General features: G+C 43.8%; 1 protein-coding gene across 4 annotated transcripts in view; it reads right to left on the reverse strand.

Moving 5' to 3' along the window:
- dlec1 (DLEC1 cilia and flagella associated protein) overlaps positions 1-21011 on the reverse strand; it is a 128003-nt gene that overhangs the window by 63528 nt on the left and 43464 nt on the right. For all 4 annotated transcript variants that reach the window (XM_046293086.1, XM_046293085.1, XM_046293083.1 and 1 more), the window contains exons 12-17: positions 19455-19547; positions 19240-19330; positions 18918-19080; positions 15913-16105; positions 15597-15818; positions 12166-12259 (exon numbers count right to left, since the gene is read on the reverse strand). In XM_046293086.1, the coding sequence (XP_046149042.1) occupies positions 12166-12259; positions 15597-15818; positions 15913-16105; positions 18918-19080; positions 19240-19330; positions 19455-19547 (856 nt within the window). The remainder of the gene's footprint in view (positions 1-12165; positions 12260-15596; positions 15819-15912; positions 16106-18917; positions 19081-19239; positions 19331-19454; positions 19548-21011) is intronic.

Here is a 21011-nt window from a genome sequence, read left to right on the forward strand (position 1 = left end):
GTTCTGCCCTCAAATGTTCTATACGATTGAGGTCAGGGCTTTGTGATGGCCACTCCAATACTTTGACTTTGCTGTCCTAAAGGCATTTTGCCAGGTGGCGAATCACATCTCTGCATGTCTGGCAGACATATCAGTGTGGATGACGGATCACCACCTCAAGCTGAACCTCGGCAAGACGGAGCTGCTCTTCCTCCCGGGGAAGGACTGCCCGTTCCATGATCTCGCCATCACGGTTGACAACTCCATTGTGTCCTCCTCCCAGAGCGCTAAGAACCTTGGCGTGATCCTGGACAACACCCTGTCGTTCTCAACCAACAACAAGGCGGTGGCCCGTTCCTGTAGGTTCATGCTCTACAACATCCGCAGAGTACGACCCTGCCTCACACAGGAAGCGGAGCAGGTCCTAATCCAGGCACTTGTCATCTCCCGTCTGGATTACTGCAACTCCCTGTTGGCTGGGCTCCCTGCCTGTGCCATTAAACCCCTTCAACTCATCCAGAACGCCGCAGCCCGTCTGGTGTTCAACCTTCCCAAGTTCTCTCACGTCACCCCGCTCCTCCGTTCTCTCCACTGGCTTCCAGTTGAAGCTCGCATCCGCTACAAGACCATGGTGCTTGCCTACGGAGCTGTGAGGGGAACGGCACCTCAGTACCTCCAGGCTCTGATCAGGCCCTACACCCAAACAAGGGCACTGCATTCATCCACCTCTGGCCTGCTCGCCTCCCAACCACTGAGGAAGTACAGTTCCCGCTCAGCTCAGTCAAAACTGTTCGCTGCTCTGGCTCCCCAATGGTGGAACAAACTCCCTCACGACGCCAGGACAGCGGAGTCAATCACCACCTTCCGGAGACACCTGAAACCCCACCTCTTTAAGGAATACCTAGGATAGGATAAGTAATCCCTCTCACCCCCACCCCTTTAAGATTTAGATGCACTATTGTAAAGTGACTGTTCCACTCGATGTCATAAGGTGAATGCACCAATTTGTAAGTCGCTCTGGATAAGAGCGTCTGCTAAATGACTTAAATGTAAATGTAAATTTTGCCACAACGATGGAAGTATGCTTGGGGTCATTGTCCATTTGGAAGACCCATTTGCGACCAAGCTTTAACTTCCTGACTGATGTCTTAAGATGTTGCTTCAATATATCCACATAATAATATTTTGGAGAGTCTCTTTTAAAATGGGTTAAAGTTAACCACAGGTGTGAAATAGTAAATAATGGCTACTTCTCAGAAAGTATTCAACTGTCTAGAGGAGTAAAACAAGGTTGTCCCCTATCGGCATATCTATTTATTATGGCTGTCAAAATGTTAGCTATTAAACTCAGATCCAACAATAACATCAAGGGCTTAAAAACCACTGTATCATTGTACAGTGATGATTCATGTCTTCTTTTAAATCCACAATGTGGATCCCTGCACAGCCTCATAGAGGATCTAGCTACTTTGTATAACCTCTCTGGAATACAACCAAATGATGATCAGTGTACTATATTACGTATTGGATCACTAAAAAATACAACTTTTACATTACCGTATAAAATGGTCTGACAGTGATGTGGATATACTCGGTATACATATCCCAAAATAAATAAATCATCTCACTACATTCAATTTTAATAGAAAGTTGGCAAAAATAGATAAGATCTTGCTACCGTGGAAAGGAAAATCCCTGTCGATTTGTGGAAAATTGATTGACTCTTTAGTCACATCCCAGTTCACCCTGATTAACTCTTTAGTCATATCCCAGTTTACCCTGATTAACTCTTTAGTCATATCCCAGTTTACCGATTTGCTTATGGTTTTGCCTACACCGAGCGACTTGTTTTTAAAATGATATGAGCAAAAAAGATTCCATTTTATTTGGAACGGCAAGTCAGACAAAATTAAATGGGCCTTTATATAATGAATATGAATTCAGAGGGCAGAAATGATTAAATATTAAAGCATTAGACTTCTATGGTTAAAAAAAACAATATTTAGGGAATAATTAGATGTTTTGTATAATCTTCATAAATAGGACTGGTGGAGTTATGTCATAGATGCAGCTAACAAAATAATATGGAAATGTCTGCTCTCACCAGAATTACAACCAACGAATTGCAGCATTACCGCAAAAATGGAAGAGGCAAGAAGAAAGGGGATAAAGTAAGGAACTTGTCTGTCAGCCCTGCATTAACGACCAAAATTGGCTAAAGAAAATTGTGATGAATGAAAAAGCATACCAGTTTCATTTAAGGAAATATCACATTTACATAAGTATTCAGACCCTTTACTCAGTACTTTGTTGAAGCATCTTTGGCAGCGATTACAGCATAGAGTCTTCTTGGGTATGACACTACAAGCTTGGCACACCTGTATTTGGGGAGTTTCTCCCATTCTTCTCTGCAGATCCTCTCAAGGTTGGATGGGGAGCGTTGCTGCACAGCTATTTTCAGGTCTATCTAGAGATCTTTGATTGGGTTCAAGTTTGGGCTCTGGCTAGGCCACTCAAGGACATTCAGAGACTTGTCCTGAAGCCACTCCTGCAATGTCTTCACTGTGTGCTTAGGGTCGTTGTCTTGTTGGAAGGTGAACCTTCGCCCCAGTCTGAGGTCCTGAGCCCTCTGGAGCAGGTTTTCATCAAGGATCTCTCTGTACTTTGCTCCGTTCATCTTTCCTTTGGTCCTGACTAGTCTCCCAGTCCCTGCTGCTGAAAAACAACCTCACAGCATGATAATGCCACCACCGTGCTTCACTGTAGGGATGGTGCCAGGTTTCCTCAAGATGTGATGCTTTGTGTTCAGGCCAAAGAATTCAATCTTGGTTTAATCAGACCAGACAATCATGTTTCTCATAGTCTCAGAGCCCTTTAGGTGCCTATTGGTAAACTCCAAGCGGGCTGTCGTGCCTTTTACTGAGGAGTGGCTTCCGTCTGGTCACTCTACCATAAAGACCTGATTGGTGGTGCCGCAGAGATGGTTATCCTTCTGGAAGGTTCTCCCATTTCCACAGAGGAACTCTGGAGCTCTGTCAGAGTGACCATTGACCAAGGCCCTTCTTCCCCGAATGGTCAGTTTGGCCGGGCGGCCAGCTCTAGGAAGAGTCTTGGTGGATCCAAACATCTTCCATTTAAGGATGATGGAGGCCACTGTGTTCTTGGAGACCTTCAATGCTGCAGAATGATGGAGGCCACTGTGGTCTTGGGGACCTTCAACACTGCAGAATGATGGAGGCCACTGTGTTCTTGGGGATCTTCAATGCTGCAGAATGATGGAGGCCACTGTGTTCTTGGGGACCTTCAATGCTGCAGAATGATGGAGGTCACTGTGTTCTTGGGGACCTTCAATACTGCAGAATGATGGAGGCCACTGTGTTCTTGGGGACCTTCAACGCTGCAGAATGATGGAGGCCACTGTGTTCTTGGGGACCTTCAACACTGCAGAATGATGGAGGCCACTGTGTTCTTGGGGACCTTCAATGCTGCAGAATGATGGAGGCCACTGTGTTCTTGGGGACCTTCAATGCTGCAGAATGATGGAGGCCACTGTGTTCTTGGGGACCTTCAATACTGCAGAATGATGGAGGCCACTGTGTTCTTGGGGACCTTCAATGCTGCAGAATGATGGAGGCCACTGTGTTCTTGAGGACCTTCAATGCTGCAGAATGATGGAGGCCACTGTGTTCTTGAGGACCTTCAATGCTGCAGAATGATGGAGGCCACTGTGTTCTTGGGGACCTTCAATGCTGCAGACATTTTTTGGTACCCTTCCCCAGATCTGTGCCTTGACACAATCTTGTCTCTGAGCTTTATGGACAATTCCTTCGACCTCATGGCTTTGGTTTTTGCTCTGACATGCACTGTCAACTGTGGGACCTTATATATGCAGGTGTGTGCCTTTCCAAATCATGTCCAGTCAATTGAATTTACCACAGGTGGACTCCAATCAAGTTGTAGAAACATCTCAAGGATGATCAATGGAAACAGGAGGCACCTGACTTCAATTTATAGTCTCATAGCAAAAGGTCTGAATACTTATGTAGATAACATATTTCAGAACTTTTGTGAAACATCACAGACAGCACAGTTGAAAAATATATGGCAAATAGAAATAAAAACTGGATGGTTTTCAGAGATAGATGGGAGGGGTTGAGTGGAGCTGAAGGATGGGACTAAATATATAGACTGTGTTAAATGTATACAGTATGGATAAGCTGGAAGGAGGGGGACTAAATATATAGACTGTGTGTTAAATGTATACAGTATGGATAAGCTGGAAGGAGGGGGACTAAATATATAGACTGTGTTAAATGTATACAGTATGGATAAGCTGGAAGGAGGGGGACTAAATATATAGACTGTGTGTTAAATGTATACAGTATGGATAAGCTGGAAGGAGGGGGACTAAATATATAGACTGTGTGTTAAATGTATACAGTATGGATAAGCTGGAAGGAGGGGGACTAAATATATAGACTGTGTGTTAAATGTATACAGTATGGATAAGCTGGAAGGAGGGGGACTAAATATATAGACTGTGTGTTAAATGTATACAGTATGGATAAGCTGGAAGGAGGGGGACTAAATATATAGACTGTGTGTTAAATGTATACAGTATGGATAAGCTGGAAGGAGGGGGACTAAATATATAGACTGTGTTAAATGTATACAGTATGGATAAGCTGGAAGGAGGGGGACTAAATATATAGACTGTGTGTTAAATGTATACAGTATGGATAAGCTGGAAGGAGGGGGACTAAATATATAGACTGTGTGTTAAATGTATACAGTATGGATAAGCTGGAAGGAGGGGGACTAAATATATAGACTGTGTGTTAAATGTATACAGTATGGATAAGCTGGAAGGAGGGGGACTAAATATATAGACTGGTATGGATAAGCTGGAAGGAGGGGGACTAAATATATAGACTGTGTGTTAAATGTATACAGTATGGATAAGCTGGAAGGAGGGGGACTAAATATATAGACTGTGTGTTAAATGTATACAGTATGGATAAGCTGGAAGGAGGGGGACTAAATATATAGACTGTGTGTTAAATGTATACAGTATGGATAAGCTGGAAGGAGGGGGACTAAATATATAGACTGTGTGTTAAATGTATACAGTATGGATAAGCTGGAAGGAGGGGGACTAAATATATAGACTGTGTGTTAAATGTATACAGTATGGATAAGCTGGAAGGAGGGGGACTAAATATATAGACTGTGTGTTAAATGTATACAGTATGGATAAGCTGGAAGGAGGGGGACTAAATATATAGACTGTGTGTTAAATGTATACAGTATGGATAAGCTGGAAGGAGGGGGACTAAATATATAGACTGTGTGTTAAATGTATACAGTATGGATAAGCTGGAAGGAGGGGGACTAAATATATAGACTGTGTTGGAAGGAGGGGGACTAAATATATAGAAATGTATACAGTATGGATAAGCTGGAAGGAGGGGGACTAAATATATAGACTGTGTGTTAAATGTATACAGTATGGATAAGCTGGAAGGAGGGGGACTAAATATATAGACTGTGTGTTAAATGTATACAGTATGGATAAGCTGGAAGGAGGGGGACTAAATATATAGACTGTGTGTTAAATGTATACAGTATGGATAAGCTGGAAGGAGGGGGACTAAATATATAGACTGTGTGTTAAATGTATACAGTATGGATAAGCTGGAAGGAGGGGGACTAAATATATAGACTGTGTGTTAAATGTATACAGTATGGATAAGCTGGAAGGAGGGGGACTAAATATATAGACTGTGTGTTAAATGTATACAGTATGGATAAGCTGGAAGGAGGGGGACTAAATATATAGGGGACTAAATATATAGACTGTGTGTTAAATGTATACAGTATGGATAAGCTGGAAGGAGGGGGACTAAATATATAGACTGTGTGTTAAATGTATACAGTATGGATAAGCTGGAAGATAAGCTGGAAGACTGAGGGGGACTAAATATATAGACTGTGTGTTAAATGTATACATGGATATGGATAAGCTGTGTGTTAAATGGAAGGAGCTGGAAGGGGACTAAATATATAGACTGTGTGTTAAATGTATACAGTATGGATAAGCTGGAAGGAGGGGGACTAAATATATAGACTGTGTGTTAAATGTATACAGTATGGATAAGCTGGAAGCTGGAAGGAGGGGACTAAATATATAGACTGTGTGTTAAATGTATACAGTATGGATAAGCTGGAAGGAGGGGGACTAAATATATAGACTGTGTGTTAAATGTATACAGTATGGATAAGCTGGAAGGAGGGGGACTAAATATATAGACTGTGTGTTAAATGTATACAGTATGGATAAGCTGGAAGGAGGGGGACTAAATATATAGACTGTGTGTTAAATGTATACAGTATGGATAAGCTGGAAGGAGGGGGACTAAATATATAGACTGTGTGTTAAATGTATACAGTATGGATAAGCTGGAAGGAGGGGGACTAAATATATAGACTGTGTGTTAAATGTATACAGTATGGATAAGCTGGAAGGAGGGGGACTAAATATATAGACTGTGTGTTAAATGTATACAGTATGGATAAGCTGGAAGGAGGGGGACTAAATATATAGACTGTGTGTTAAATGTATACAGTATGGATAAGCTGGAAGGAGGGGGACTAAATATATAGACTGTGTGTTAAATGTATACAGTATGGATAAGCTGGAAGGAGGGGGACTAAATATATAGACTGTGTGTTAAATGTATACAGTATGGATAAGCTGGAAGGAGGGGGACTAAATATATAGACTGTGTGTTAAATGTATACAGTATGGATAAGCTGGAAGGAGGGGGACTAAATATATAGACTGTGTGTTAAATGTATACAGTATGGATAAGCTGGAAGGAGGGGGACTAAATATATAGACTGTGTGTTAAATGTATACAGTATGGATAAGCTGGAAGGAGGGGGACTAAATATATAGACTGTGTGTTAAATGTATACAGTATGGATAAGCTGGAAGGAGGGGGACTAAATATATAGACTGTGTGTTAAATGTATACAGTATGGATAAGCTGGAAGGAGGGGGACTAAATATATAGACTGTGTGTTAAATGTATACAGTATGGATAAGCTGGAAGGAGGGGGACTAAATATATAGACTGTGTGTTAAATGTATACAGTATGGATAAGCTGGAAGGAGGGGGACTAAATATATAGACTGTGTGTTAAATGTATACAGTATGGATAAGCTGGAAGGAGGGGGACTAAATATATAGACTGTGTGTTAAATGTATACAGTATGGATAAGCTGGAAGGAGGGGGACTAAATATATAGACTGTGTGTTAAATGTATACAGTATGGATAAGCTGGAAGGAGGGGGACTAAATATATAGACTGTGTGTTAAATGTATACAGTATGGATAAGCTGGAAGGAGGGGGACTAAATATATAGACTGTGTGTTAAATGTATACAGTATGGATAAGCTGGAAGGAGGGGGACTAAATATATAGACTGTGTGTTAAATGTATACAGTATGGATAAGCTGGAAGGAGGGGGACTAAATATATAGACTGTGTGTTAAATGTATACAGTATGGATAAGCTGGAAGGAGGGGGACTAAATATATAGACTGTGTGTTAAATGTATACAGTATGGATAAGCTGGAAGGAGGGGGACTAAATATATAGACTGTGTGTTAAATGTATACAGTATGGATAAGCTGGAAGGAGGGGGACTAAATATATAGACTGTGTGTTAAATGTATACAGTATGGATAAGCTGGAAGGAGGGGGACTAAATATATAGACTGTGTGTTAAATGTATACAGTATGGATAAGCTGGAAGGAGGGGGACTAAATATATAGACTGTGTGTTAAATGTATACAGTATGGATAAGCTGGAAGGAGGGGGACTAAATATATAGACTGTGTGTTAAATGTATACAGTATGGATAAGCTGGAAGGAGGGGGACTAAATATATAGACTGTGTGTTAAATGTATACAGTATGGATAAGCTGGAAGGAGGGGGACTAAATATATAGACTGTGTGTTAAATGTATACAGTATGGATAAGCTGGAAGGAGGGGGACTAAATATATAGACTGTGTGTTAAATGTATACAGTATGGATAAGCTGGAAGGAGGGGGACTAAATATATAGACTGTGTGTTAAATGTATACAGTATGGATAAGCTGGAAGGAGGGGGACTAAATATATAGACTGTGTGTTAAATGTATACAGTATGGATAAGCTGGAAGGAGGGGGACTAAATATATAGACTGTGTGTTAAATGTATACAGTATGGATAAGCTGGAAGGAGGGGGACTAAATATATAGACTGTGTGTTAAATGTATACAGTATGGATAAGCTGGAAGGAGGGGGACTAAATATATAGACTGTGTGTTAAATGTATACAGTATGGATAAGCTGGAAGGAGGGGACTAAATATATAGACTGTGTGTTAAATGTATACAGTATGGATAAGCTGGAAGGAGGGGGACTAAATATATAGACTGTGTGTTAAATGTATACAGTATGGATAAGCTGGAAGGAGGGGGACTAAATATATAGACTGTGTGTTAAATGTATACAGTATGGATAAGCTGGAAGGAGGGGGACTAAATATATAGACTGTGTGTTAAATGTATACAGTATGGATAAGCTGGAAGGAGGGGGACTAAATATATAGACTGTGTGTTAAATGTATACAGTATGGATAAGCTGGAAGGAGGGGGACTAAATATATAGACTGTGTGTTAAATGTATACAGTATGGATAAGCTGGAAGGAGGGGGACTAAATATATAGACTGTGTGTTAAATGTATACAGTATGGATAAGCTGGAAGGAGGGGGACTAAATATATAGACTGTGTGTTAAATGTATACAGTATGGATAAGCTGGAAGGAGGGGGACTAAATATATAGACTGTGTGTTAAATGTATACAGTATGGATAAGCTGGAAGGAGGGGGACTAAATATATAGACTGTGTGTTAAATGTATACAGTATGGATAAGCTGGAAGGAGGGGGACTAAATATATAGACTGTGTGTTAAATGTATACAGTATGGATAAGCTGGAAGGAGGGGGACTAAATATATAGACTGTGTGTTAAATGTATACAGTATGGATAAGCTGGAAGGGGGGACTAAATATATAGACTGTGTGTTAAATGTATACAGTATGGATAAGCTGGAAGGAGGGGGACTAAATATATAGACTGTGTGTTAAATGTATACAGTATGGATAAGCTGGAAGGAGGGGGACTAAATATATAGACTGTGTGTTAAATGTATACAGTATGGATAAGCTGGAAGGAGGGGGACTAAATATATAGACTGTGTGTTAAATGTATACAGTATGGATAAGCTGGAAGGAGGGGGACTAAATATATAGACTGTGTGTTAAATGTATACAGTATGGATAAGCTGGAAGGAGGGGGACTAAATATATAGACTGTGTGTTAAATGTATACAGTATGGATAAGCTGGAAGGAGGGGGACTAAATATATAGACTGTGTGTTAAATGTATACAGTATGGATAAGCTGGAAGGAGGGGGACTAAATATATAGACTGTGTGTTAAATGTATACAGTATGGATAAGCTGGAAGGAGGGGGACTAAATATATAGACTGTGTGTTAAATGTATACAGTATGGATAAGCTGGAAGGAGGGGGACTAAATATATAGACTGTGTGTTAAATGTATACAGTATGGATAAGCTGGAAGGAGGGGGACTAAATATATAGACTGTGTGTTAAATGTATACAGTATGGATAAGCTGGAAGGAGGGGGACTAAATATATAGACTGTGTGTTAAATGTATACAGTATGGATAAGCTGGAAGGAGGGGGACTAAATATATAGACTGTGTGTTAAATGTATACAGTATGGATAAGCTGGAAGGAGGGGGACTAAATATATAGACTGTGTGTTAAATGTATACAGTATGGATAAGCTGGAAGGAGGGGGACTAAATATATAGACTGTGTGTTAAATGTATACAGTATGGATAAGCTGGAAGGAGGGGGACTAAATATATAGACTGTGTGTTAAATGTATACAGTATGGATAAGCTGGAAGGAGGGGGACTAAATATATAGACTGTGTGTTAAATGTATACAGTATGGATAAGCTGGAAGGAGGGGGACTAAATATATAGACTGTGTGTTAAATGTATACAGTATGGATAAGCTGGAAGGAGGGGGACTAAATATATAGACTGTGTGTTAAATGTATACAGTATGGATAAGCTGGAAGGAGGGGGACTAAATATATAGACTGTGTGTTAAATGTATACAGTATGGATAAGCTGGAAGGAGGGGGACTAAATATATAGACTGTGTGTTAAATGTATACAGTATGGATAAGCTGGAAGGAGGGGGACTAAATATATAGACTGTGTGTTAAATGTATACAGTATGGATAAGCTGGAAGGAGGGGGACTAAATATATAGACTGTGTGTTAAATGTATACAGTATGGATAAGCTGGAAGGAGGGGGACTAAATATATAGCTGGAAGGAGGGGGACTAAATATATAGACTGTGTGTTAAATGTATACAGTATGGATAAGCTGGAAGGAGGGGGACTAAATATATAGACTGTGTGTTAAATGTATACAGTATGGATAAGCTGGAAGGACTGTGTGTTAAATGGGGACTAAATATATAGACTGTGTGTTAAATGTATACAGTATGGATAAGCTGGAAGGAGGGGGACTAAATATATAGACTGTGTGTTAAATGTATACAGTATGGATAAGCTGGAAGGAGGGGGACTAAATATATAGACTGTGTGTTAAATGTATACAGTATGGATAAGCTGGAAGGAGGGGGACTAAATATATAGACTGTGTGTTAAATGTATACAGTATGGATAAGCTGGAAATATACGCCCAAGTGTTGTTGTTCATTTGTTTACTTCAATTAGGGGATGGGTGGTAGGGTTAGGGGGAAATAATAAAGGACATAAATATATACATATATGTTATTTATACATTGGCCTCTATCTATCTGTGTGTGACCATGGCATATTCCTATTTCCCCAGCAGGGGGCTCCACCTCTATGATGTGACCATGTCATGTTCCTATTTCCCCAGCAGGGGGCTCCACCTCTATGATGTGACCATGATGTGTACATATTTCCCCAGCAGGGGGCTCCACCTCTATGATGTGACCATGATGTGACCATGATGTGTACATATTTCCCCAGCAGGGGGCTCCACCACTATGATGTGACCATGATGTGACCATGATGTGTACATATTTCCCCAGCAGGGGGCTCCACCACTATGATGTGACCATGATGTGACCATGATGTGTACATATTTCCCCAGCAGGGGGCTCCACCTCCATGATGTGACCATGATGTGTACCTATTTCCCCAGCAGGGGGCTCCACCTCCATGATGTGACCATGGCATGTTCCTATTTCCCGAGCAGGGGGCTCCACCTCCATGATGTGACCATGGCATGTTCCTATTTCCCCAGCAGGGGGCTCCACCTCTATGATGTGACCATGATGTGACCATGATGTGACCATGATGTGACCATGATGTGTACCTATTTCCCCAGCAGGGGGCTCCACCTCCATGATGTGACCATGATGTGTACCTATTTCCCCAGCAGGGGGCTCCACCTCTATGATGTGACCATGATGTGTACATATTTCCCCAGCAGGGGGCTCCACCTCCATGATGTGACCATGATGTGACCATGATGTGTACCTATTTCCCCAGCAGGGGGCTCCACCTCCATGATGTGACCATGATGTGTACCTATTTCCCCAGCAGGGGGCTCCACCTCTATGATGTGACCATGATGTGTACATATTTCCCCAGCAGGGGGCTCCACCTCCATGATGTGACCATGATGTGTACATATTTCCCCAGCAGGGGGCTCCACCTCTATGATGTGACCATGATGTGTACATATTTCCCCAGCAGGGGGCTCCACCTCCATGATGTGACCATGGCATGTTCATATTTCCCCAGCAGGGGGCTCCACCTCCATGATGTGACCATGATGTGACCATGATGTGTACCTATTTCCCCAGCAGGGGGCTCCACCTCCATGATGTGACCATGATGTGTACCTATTTCCCCAGCAGGGGGCTCCACCTCCATGATGTGACCATGATGTGTACCTATTTCCCCAGCAGGGGGCTCCACCTCTATGATGTGACCATGATGTGACCATGATGTGTACCTATTTCCCCAGCAGGGGGCTCCACCTCCATGATGTGACAGTCACTGCTCCTCTCCCAATGGAAGGTGATTCTGGATCTGCTGTTGTTCCACATCTGAAGAGACAAAGACTACTGGTACCATGGTGGTCTGGAGAACAGACCATCAGAGACTACTGGTACCATGGTGGTCTGGAGAAGAGACCATCAGAGACTACTGGTACCATGGTGGTCTGGAGAACAGACCATCAGAGACTACTGGTACCATGGTGGTCTGGAGAACAGACCATCAGAGACTACTGGTACCATGGTGGTCTGGAGAACAGACCATCAGAGACTACTGGTACCATGGTGGTCTGGAGAAGAGACCATCAGAGACTACTGGTACCATGGTGGTCTGGAGAAGAGACCATCAGAGACTACTGGTACCATGGTGGTCTGGAGAAGAGACCATCAGAGACTACTGGTACCATGGTGGTCTGGAGAAGAGAACAAAGACTACTGGTACCATGGTGGTCTGGAGAAGAGACCATCAGAGACTACTGGTACCATGGTGGTCTGGAGAAGAGACCATCAGAGACTACTGGTACCATGGTGGTCTGGAGAAGAGACCATCAGAGACTACTGGTACCATGGTGGTCTGGAGAAGAGACCATCAGAGACTACTGGTACCATGGTGGTCTGGAGAAGAGACCATCAGAGACTACTGGTACCATGGTGGTCTGGAGAAGAGAACAAAGACTACTGGTACCATGGTGGTCTGGAGAAGAGACCATCAGAGACTACTGGTACCATGGTGGTCTGGAGAAGAGACCATCAGAGACTACTGGTACCATGGTGGTCTGGAGAAGAGACCATCAGAGACTACTGGTACCATGGAAGGAGGGGGGGACTAAATATAAGTGGTCTGGAGAACAGACCATCGGAGACTACTGGTACCATGGTGGTCTGGAGAAGAGAACAAAGACTACTGGTACCATGGTGGTCTGGAGAAGAGACCATCAGAGACTATGATGGTGACCATGGTGGTCTGGAGAACAGACCATCAGAGACTACTGGTACCATGGTGGTCTGGAGAAGAGAACAAAGACTGCTGGTACCATGGTGGTCTGGAGAAGAGACCATCAGAGACTACTGGTACCATGGTGGTCTGGAGAACAGACCATCAGAGACTACTGGTACCATGGTGGTCTGGAGAAGAGAACAAAGACTGCTGGTACCATGGTGGTCTGGAGAAGAGACCATCAGAGACTACTGGTACCATGGTGGTCTGGAGAAGAGACCATCAGAGACTACTGGTACCATGGTGGTCTGGAGAAGAGAACAAAGACTACTGGTACCATGGTGGTCTGGAGAAGAGACCATCAGAGACTACTGGTACCATGGTGGTCTGGAGAAAAGACCATCAGAGACTACTGGTACCATGGTGGTCTGGAGAACAGACCATCATGATGTGACTACTGGTACCATGGTGGTCTGGAGAACAGACCATCAGAGACTACTGGTACCATGGTGGTCTGGAGAACAGACCATCAGAGACTACTGGTACCATGGTGGTCTGGAGAAGAGAACAAAGACTACTGGTACCATGGTGGTCTGGAGAAGAGACCATCAGAGACTACTGGTACCATGGTGGTCTGGAGAACAGACCATCAGAGACTACTGGTACCATGGTGGTCTGGAGACCAGACCATCAGAGACTACTGATGTGACCATGGTGGTCTGGAGAACAGACCATCAGAGACTACTGGTACCATGGTGATCTGGAGAACAGACCATCAGAGACTACTGGTACCATGGTGGTCTGGAGAACAGACCATCAGAGACTACTGGTACCATGGTGGTCTGGAGAACAGACCATCAGAGACTACTGGTACCATGGTGGTCTGGAGAAGAGAACAAAGACTACTGCTACCAGGGGATAAATCCACACCAGCTGATTTACCATGGTGGCCTGGAGAACAGACCATCAGAGACTACTATGATGTACCATGGTGGTCTGGAGAACAGACCATCAGAGACTACTGGTACCATGGTGGTCTGGAGAACAGACCATCAGAGACTACTGGTACCATGGTGGTCTGGAGAAGAGAACAAAGACTACTGGTACCATGGTGGTCTAGAGAACAGACCATCAGAGACTACTGGTACCATGGTGGTCTGGAGAACAGACCATCAGAGACTACTGGTACCATGGTGGTCTGGAGAACAGACCATCAGAGACTACTGGTACCATGGTGGTCTGGAGAACAGACCATCAGAGACTACTGGTACCATGGTGGTCTGGAGAACAGACCATCAGAGACTACTGGTACCATGGTGGTCTGGAGAACAGACCATCAGAGACTACTGGTACCATGATGGTCTGGAGAAGAGATCAAAGACTACTGGTACCATGGTGGTCTGGAGAAGAGACCATCAGAGACTACTGGTACCATGGTGGTCTGGAGAACAGACCATCAGAGACTACTGGTACCATGGTGGTCTGGAGAACAGACCATCAGAGACTACTGGTACCATGGTGGTCTGGAGAACAGACCATCAGAGACTACTGGTACCATGGTGGTCTGGAGAACAGACCATCAGAGACTACTGGTACCATGGTGGTCTGGAGAACAGACCATCAGAGACTACTGGTACCATGGTGGTCTGGAGAACAGACCATCAGAGACTACTGGTACCATGGTGGTCTGGAGAACAGACCATCAGAGACTACTGGTACCATGGTGGTCTGGAGAAGAGACCATCAGAGACTACTGGTACCATGGTGGTCTGGAGAACAGACCATCAGAGACTACTGGTACCATGGTGGTCTGGAGAACAGACCATCAGAGACTACTGGTACCATGGTGGTCTGGAGAAGAGAACATAGACTACTGTACTTACCCTGTGGGCAAAGACATCACCAGTTCACCAACTGCTTTTGGATGTAAGCACTTCACTTGGTCAATTTGGATGTAAGCACTTCACTTGGTCAATTTGGATGTAAGCACTTCACTTGGTCAATTTGGATGTAAGCACTTCCCTTGGTCAATTTGGATGTAAGCACTTCACTTGGTCAATTTGGATGTAAACACTTCCCTTGGTCAATTTGGATGTAAGCACTTCACTTGGTCAATTTGGATGTAAGCACTTCACTTGGTCAATTTGGATGTAAACACTTCCCTTGGTCAATTTGGATGTAAGCACTTCACTTGGTCAATTTGGATGTAAGCACTTCACTTGGTCAATTTGGATGTAAGCACTTCCCTTGGTCAGTTTGGATGTAAGCACTTCACTTGGTCAATTTGGATGTAAACACTTCCCTTGGTCAATTTGGATGTAAGCACTTCACTTGGTCAATTTGGATGTAAGCACTTCACTTGGTCAATTTGGATGTAAGCACTTCACTTGGTCAATTTGCCCACTGGGTAAACATAAAGTATCTCATTGATGTACTATCATAACTGATTACCTTGAAGCTCCTGCGGATGGTGGTGCCTATGAACACTTCTCCAGGGATATGAATAGAGTAAGGCTCCAACAGGACCTGGTAGGCCTGTGTCAACCCTTTGACCTCTATCTCCATGACAATCACATCGTTCACCTTGGGGGCGGTGTCCAGAGGTTCATCCTCTCTGGGCAGCTCTGGGACGTCCCTCACTACCAGGTGACACACACGGTGGTAGTCCATCAACTGGATGAAACACACATCAACTTTTACTGATGCACCTAGTGAATCACACCCTACAGCTACTCATGGTCCAGTCGGGTTAGAGGTCAGAGGTTACCTGCTGGGGCTGGTATGTAAGGAGGAACTCATGGTCCTGTAGGGGGGTTAGCAGGCCGGAGTCGGGGCTGACGTAGAACACGTCGTCATTGGCCAAGTGGTACTGGATGTGGGCGGGGTCAGGGATCTCCCCAGGGAGGAGGGTCTGCAAGTTGGGCTGCATGATCTGCCAATGGAACGCCAGCTCCAAGTGACTGACACACAGACAGACATAAAGAGAGAGAGCGAGAGAGAGAAGAAGCAGACAGAGAGAGAGTAGAAACAGACAGAGACAGACAGAGAGAGAGTAGAAACAGACAGAGAGAGAGTAGAAACAGACAGAGAGAGAGTAGAAACAGACAGAGACAGACAGAGAGAGAGAAGAAACAGACAGAGAGAGAGAAGAAACAGACAGAGAGTAGAAACAGACAGAGAGAGAGAAGAAACAGACAGAGAGAGAGAAGAAACAGACAGAGAGAGAGAGAAGAAACAGACAGAAGAGAGTAGAAACAGACAGAGAGAGTAGAAACAGACAGAGAGAGAGTAGAAACAGACAGAGAGAGAGTAGAAACAGACAGAGAGAGAGTAGAAACAGACAGAGAGAGTAAAAAAGTATTATACAGGAAGAGAGATTTCTGCAAACATCTACAGAAACATATAGATCAGATCTGAAACATTACACTTGGAAAGGGTTCTGGTCTAACGTGTTGTTGATGGTGGTTAGTTTAAGGGTCAGGGCAGGTAGCTGGTCTAACGTGTTGTTTATGGTGGTTAGAAACAGTCAGGGAGGTAACTGGTCTAATGTGTTGTTGATGGTGGTTAGTTTAAACAGACAGGTAGCTGGTCTAATGTGTTGTTGATGGTACAGAAAGGGCAGATAGCTGGCAAACGTGTTGTTGATGGTGGTTAGAAGGGTTAGATCAGATCTGAAACATTACACTTGGAAAGGGGTTCTGGTCTAACGTGTTGTTGATGGTGGTTAGTTTAAGGGTCAGGGCAGGTAGCTGGTCTAACGTGTTGTTGATGGTGGTTAGTTTAAGGGTCAGGGCAGGTAACTGGTCTAATGTGTTGTTGATGGTGGTTAGTTTAAGGGTCAGGGCAGGTAGCTGGTTTAACGTGTTGTTGATGGTGGTTAGTTTAAGGGTCAGGGCAGGTAACTGGTCTAATGTGTTGTTGATGGTGGTTAGTTTAAGGGTCAGGGCAGGTAGCTGGTCTAACGTGTTGTTGATGGTGGTTAGTTTAAGGGTTAGGGCAGGTAGCTGGTCTAACGTGTTGTTGATGGTGGTTAGTTTAAGGGTCAGGGCAGGTAGCTGGTCTAACGTGTTGTTGATGGTGGTTAGTTTAAGGGTCAGGGCAGGTAGCTGGTCTAACGTGTTGTTGATGGTGGTTAGTTTAAGGGTTAGGGCAGGTAGCTGGTCTAACGTGTTGTTGATGGTGGTTAGTTTAAGGGTTCAGGGCAGGTAGCTGGTCTAACGTGTTGTTGATGGTGGTTAGTTTAAGGGTCAGGGCAGGTAGCTGGTCTAACGTGTTGTTGATGGTGGTTAGTTTAAGGGTCAGGGCAGGTAGCTGGTCTAACGTGTTGTTGATGGTGGTTAGTTTAAGGGTCAGGGCAGGTAGCTGGTCTAACGTGTTGTTGATGGTGGTTAGTTTAAGGGTCAGGGCAGGTAGCTGGTCTAACGTGTTGTTGATGGTGGTTAGTTTAAGGGTCAGGGCAGGTAGCTGATCTAACGTGTTGTTGATGGTGGTTAGTTTAAGGGTTAGGGCAGGTAGCTGGTCTAACGTGTTGTTGATGGTGGTTAGTTTAAGGGTCAGGGCAGGTAGCAGGACTTACGTGTTGTTGTTGATGGTGGTTAGTTTAAGGGTTAGGGCAGGTAGCTGGTCTAACGTGTTGTTGATGGTGGCTAGTTTAAGGGTTAGGGCAGGTAGCTGGTCTAACGTGTTGTTGTTGATGGTGGTTAGTTTAAGGGTCAGGGCATGTAGCTGGTCTAACGTGTTGTTGATGGTGGTTAGTTTAAGGGTCAAGGCAGGTAGCTGGTCTAACGTGTTGTTGATGGTGGTTAGTTTAAGGGTTAGGGCAGGTAGCTGGTCTAATGTGTTGTTGATGGTGGTTAGTTTAAGGGTTAGGGCAGGTAGCTGGTCTAACGTGTTGTTGATGGTGGTTAGTTTAAGGGTCAGGGCAGGTAGCTGGTCTAACGTGTTGTTGATGGTGGTTAGTTTAAGGGTTAGGGCAGGTAGCAGGACTTACGTGTTGTTGATGGTGGTTAGTTTAAGGGTCAGGGCAGGTAGCTGGTCTAACGTGTTGTTGTTGATGGTGGTTAGTTTAAGGGTCAGGGCAGGTAGCTGGTCTAACGTGTTGTTGATGGTGGTTAGTTTAAGGGTCAGGGCAGGTAGCTGGTCTAACGTGTTGTTGTTGATGGTGGTTAGTTTAAGGGTCAGGGCAGGTAGCTGGTCTAACGTGTTGTTGATGGTGGTTAGTTTAAGGGTCAGGGCAGGTAGCTGGTCTAACGTGTTGTTGATGGTGGTTAGTTTAAGGGTCAGGGCAGGTAGCTGGTCTAACGTGTTGTTGATGGTGGTTAGTTTAAGGGTTAGGGCAGGTAGCTGGTCTAACGTGTTGTTGATGGTGGTTAGTTTAAGGGTTAGGGCAGGTAGCTGGTCTAACGTGTTGTTGTTGATGGTGGTTAGTTTAAGGGTTAGGGCAGGTAGCTGGTCTAACGTGTTGTTGATGGTGGTTAGTTTAAGGGTTAGGGCAGGTAGCTGGTCTAACGTGTTGTTGTTGATGGTGGTGGTTAGTTTAAGGGTTATGGTGGGCAGGTTAGCTGGGTGTTGTTGATGGTGGTTAGTTTAAGGGTTAGGGCAGGTAGCTGGTCTAACGTGTTGTTGATGGTGGTTAGTTTAAGGGTTAGGGCAGGTAGCTGGTCTAACGTGTTGTTGATGGTGGTTAGTTTAAGGGTTAGGGCAGGTAGCTGGTCTAACGTGTTGTTGTTGATGGTGGTTAGTTTAAGGGTTAGGGCAGGTAGCAGGACTTACGTGTTGTTCCTGATGGTGAGTGTCTTCTGTTGGATGGAGTGAGGGTTGGCAGTGGGGAAGCGGATATAGTGTTCAGCTGTGACGTCACAGAGTTCTCCGAGAGCAGGGACCTCTTCTTCCCCAGACACACACACCAGCTCTAGACCTATCAGCTGGCCCTGACCTGGAGACAGACACACACCAGCTCTAGACCTATCAGCTGGCCCTGACCTGGAGACAGACACACACCAGCTCTAGACCTATCAGCTGGCCCTGACCGGGAGACAGACACACACCAGCTCTAGACCTATCAGCTGGCCCTGACCGGGAGACAGACACACACCTTGTATAGTGATGTCTTTGACCTGGCAGTTGTCACATACTATGGTGAAGACCTGGGAGCAACTCTCTGCCAGCATTGGGAAGAACACCACCTGGGACATGATGCACACGCAGACACACACACACACACACACCACACACAACGTTTCTCAGTGCAGACAAAGCACTATCTGACTTTAGAGGCTGTGATATGACCAAAACAGCTGATTGACTCACCTCCACCACTGTGGTCTGCCCAGGTTGCAGCTCAAACAGGGAGGGGCTGACTGCAAACGGGGGCTCCTCAGCAAAGCTGGTAGTTACTACAGACTGGCAGTGAGAGATGAAGAATTACTACAGACATAATATAACCCTGTTATACAGACCATAATATAACCCTGTTATACAGACCATAATATAACCCTGTCCTACAGACTATAATATAACCCTGTCCTACAGACCATAATATACCCCTGTCCTACAGACCATAATATGACCCTGTCCTACAGACCATAATATAACCCTGTCCTACAGACCATAATATAACCCTGTCCGACAGACCATAATATAACCCTGTCCTACAGACCATAATATACCCCTGTCCTACAGACCATAATATACCCCTGTCCTACAGACCATAATATAACATTGTCCTACAGACCATAATATAACATTGTCCTACAGACCATAATATACCCCTGTCCTACAGACCATAATATACCCCTGTCCTACAGACCATAATATAACATTGTCCTACAGACCATAATATACCCCTGTCCTACAGACCATAATATAACCCTGTCCTACAGACCATAATATAACCCTGTCCTACAGACCATAATATAACCCTGTCCTACAGACCATAATATAACCCTGTTATACAGACCATAATATAACCCTGTTATACAGACCATAATATAACCCTGTCCTACAGACCATAATATAACCCTGTCCTACAGACCATAATATAACCCTGTCCTAGAGACCATAATATACCCCTGTCCTACAGACCATAATATAACCCTGTCCTACAGACCATAATATAACCCTGTCCTACAGACCATAATATAACCCTGTTATACAGACCATAATATAACATTGTCCTACAGACCATAATATAACCCTGTCCTACAGACCATAATATAACCCTGTCCTACAGACCATAATATAACCCTGTCCTACAGACCATAATATAACCCTGTCCTAGAGACCATAATATACCCCTGTCCTACAGACCATAATATAACCCTGTCCTACAGACCATAATATAACATTGTCCTACAGACCATAATATAACCCTGTTATACAGACCATAATATAACATTGTCCTACAGACCATAATATAACCCTGTCCTACAGACCATAATATAACCCTGTCCTACAGACCATAATATAACCCTGTCCTACAGACCATAATATAACCCTGTCCTAGAGACCATAATATAACCCTGTTATACAGACCATAATATAACCCTGTTATACAGACCACAATATAACATTGTCCTACAGACCATAATATAACATTGTCCTACAGACCATAATATAACCCTGTCCTACAGACCATAATATAACCCTGTCCTACAGACCATAATATAACCCTGTCCTACAGACCATAATATAACATTGTCCTACAGACCATAATATAACCCTGTTATACAGACCATAATATAACATTGTCCTACAGACCATAATATAACCCTGTCCTACAGACCATAATATAACCCTGTCCTACAGACCATAATATAACCCTGTCCTACAGACCATAATATAACCCTGTCCTACAGACCATAATAT

The sequence above is a fragment of the Oncorhynchus gorbuscha genome, linkage group LG12, assembly GCF_021184085.1.
Source record: "Oncorhynchus gorbuscha isolate QuinsamMale2020 ecotype Even-year linkage group LG12, OgorEven_v1.0, whole genome shotgun sequence".
In the NCBI taxonomy this organism is placed as follows: Eukaryota; Metazoa; Chordata; class Actinopteri; order Salmoniformes; family Salmonidae; genus Oncorhynchus; species Oncorhynchus gorbuscha.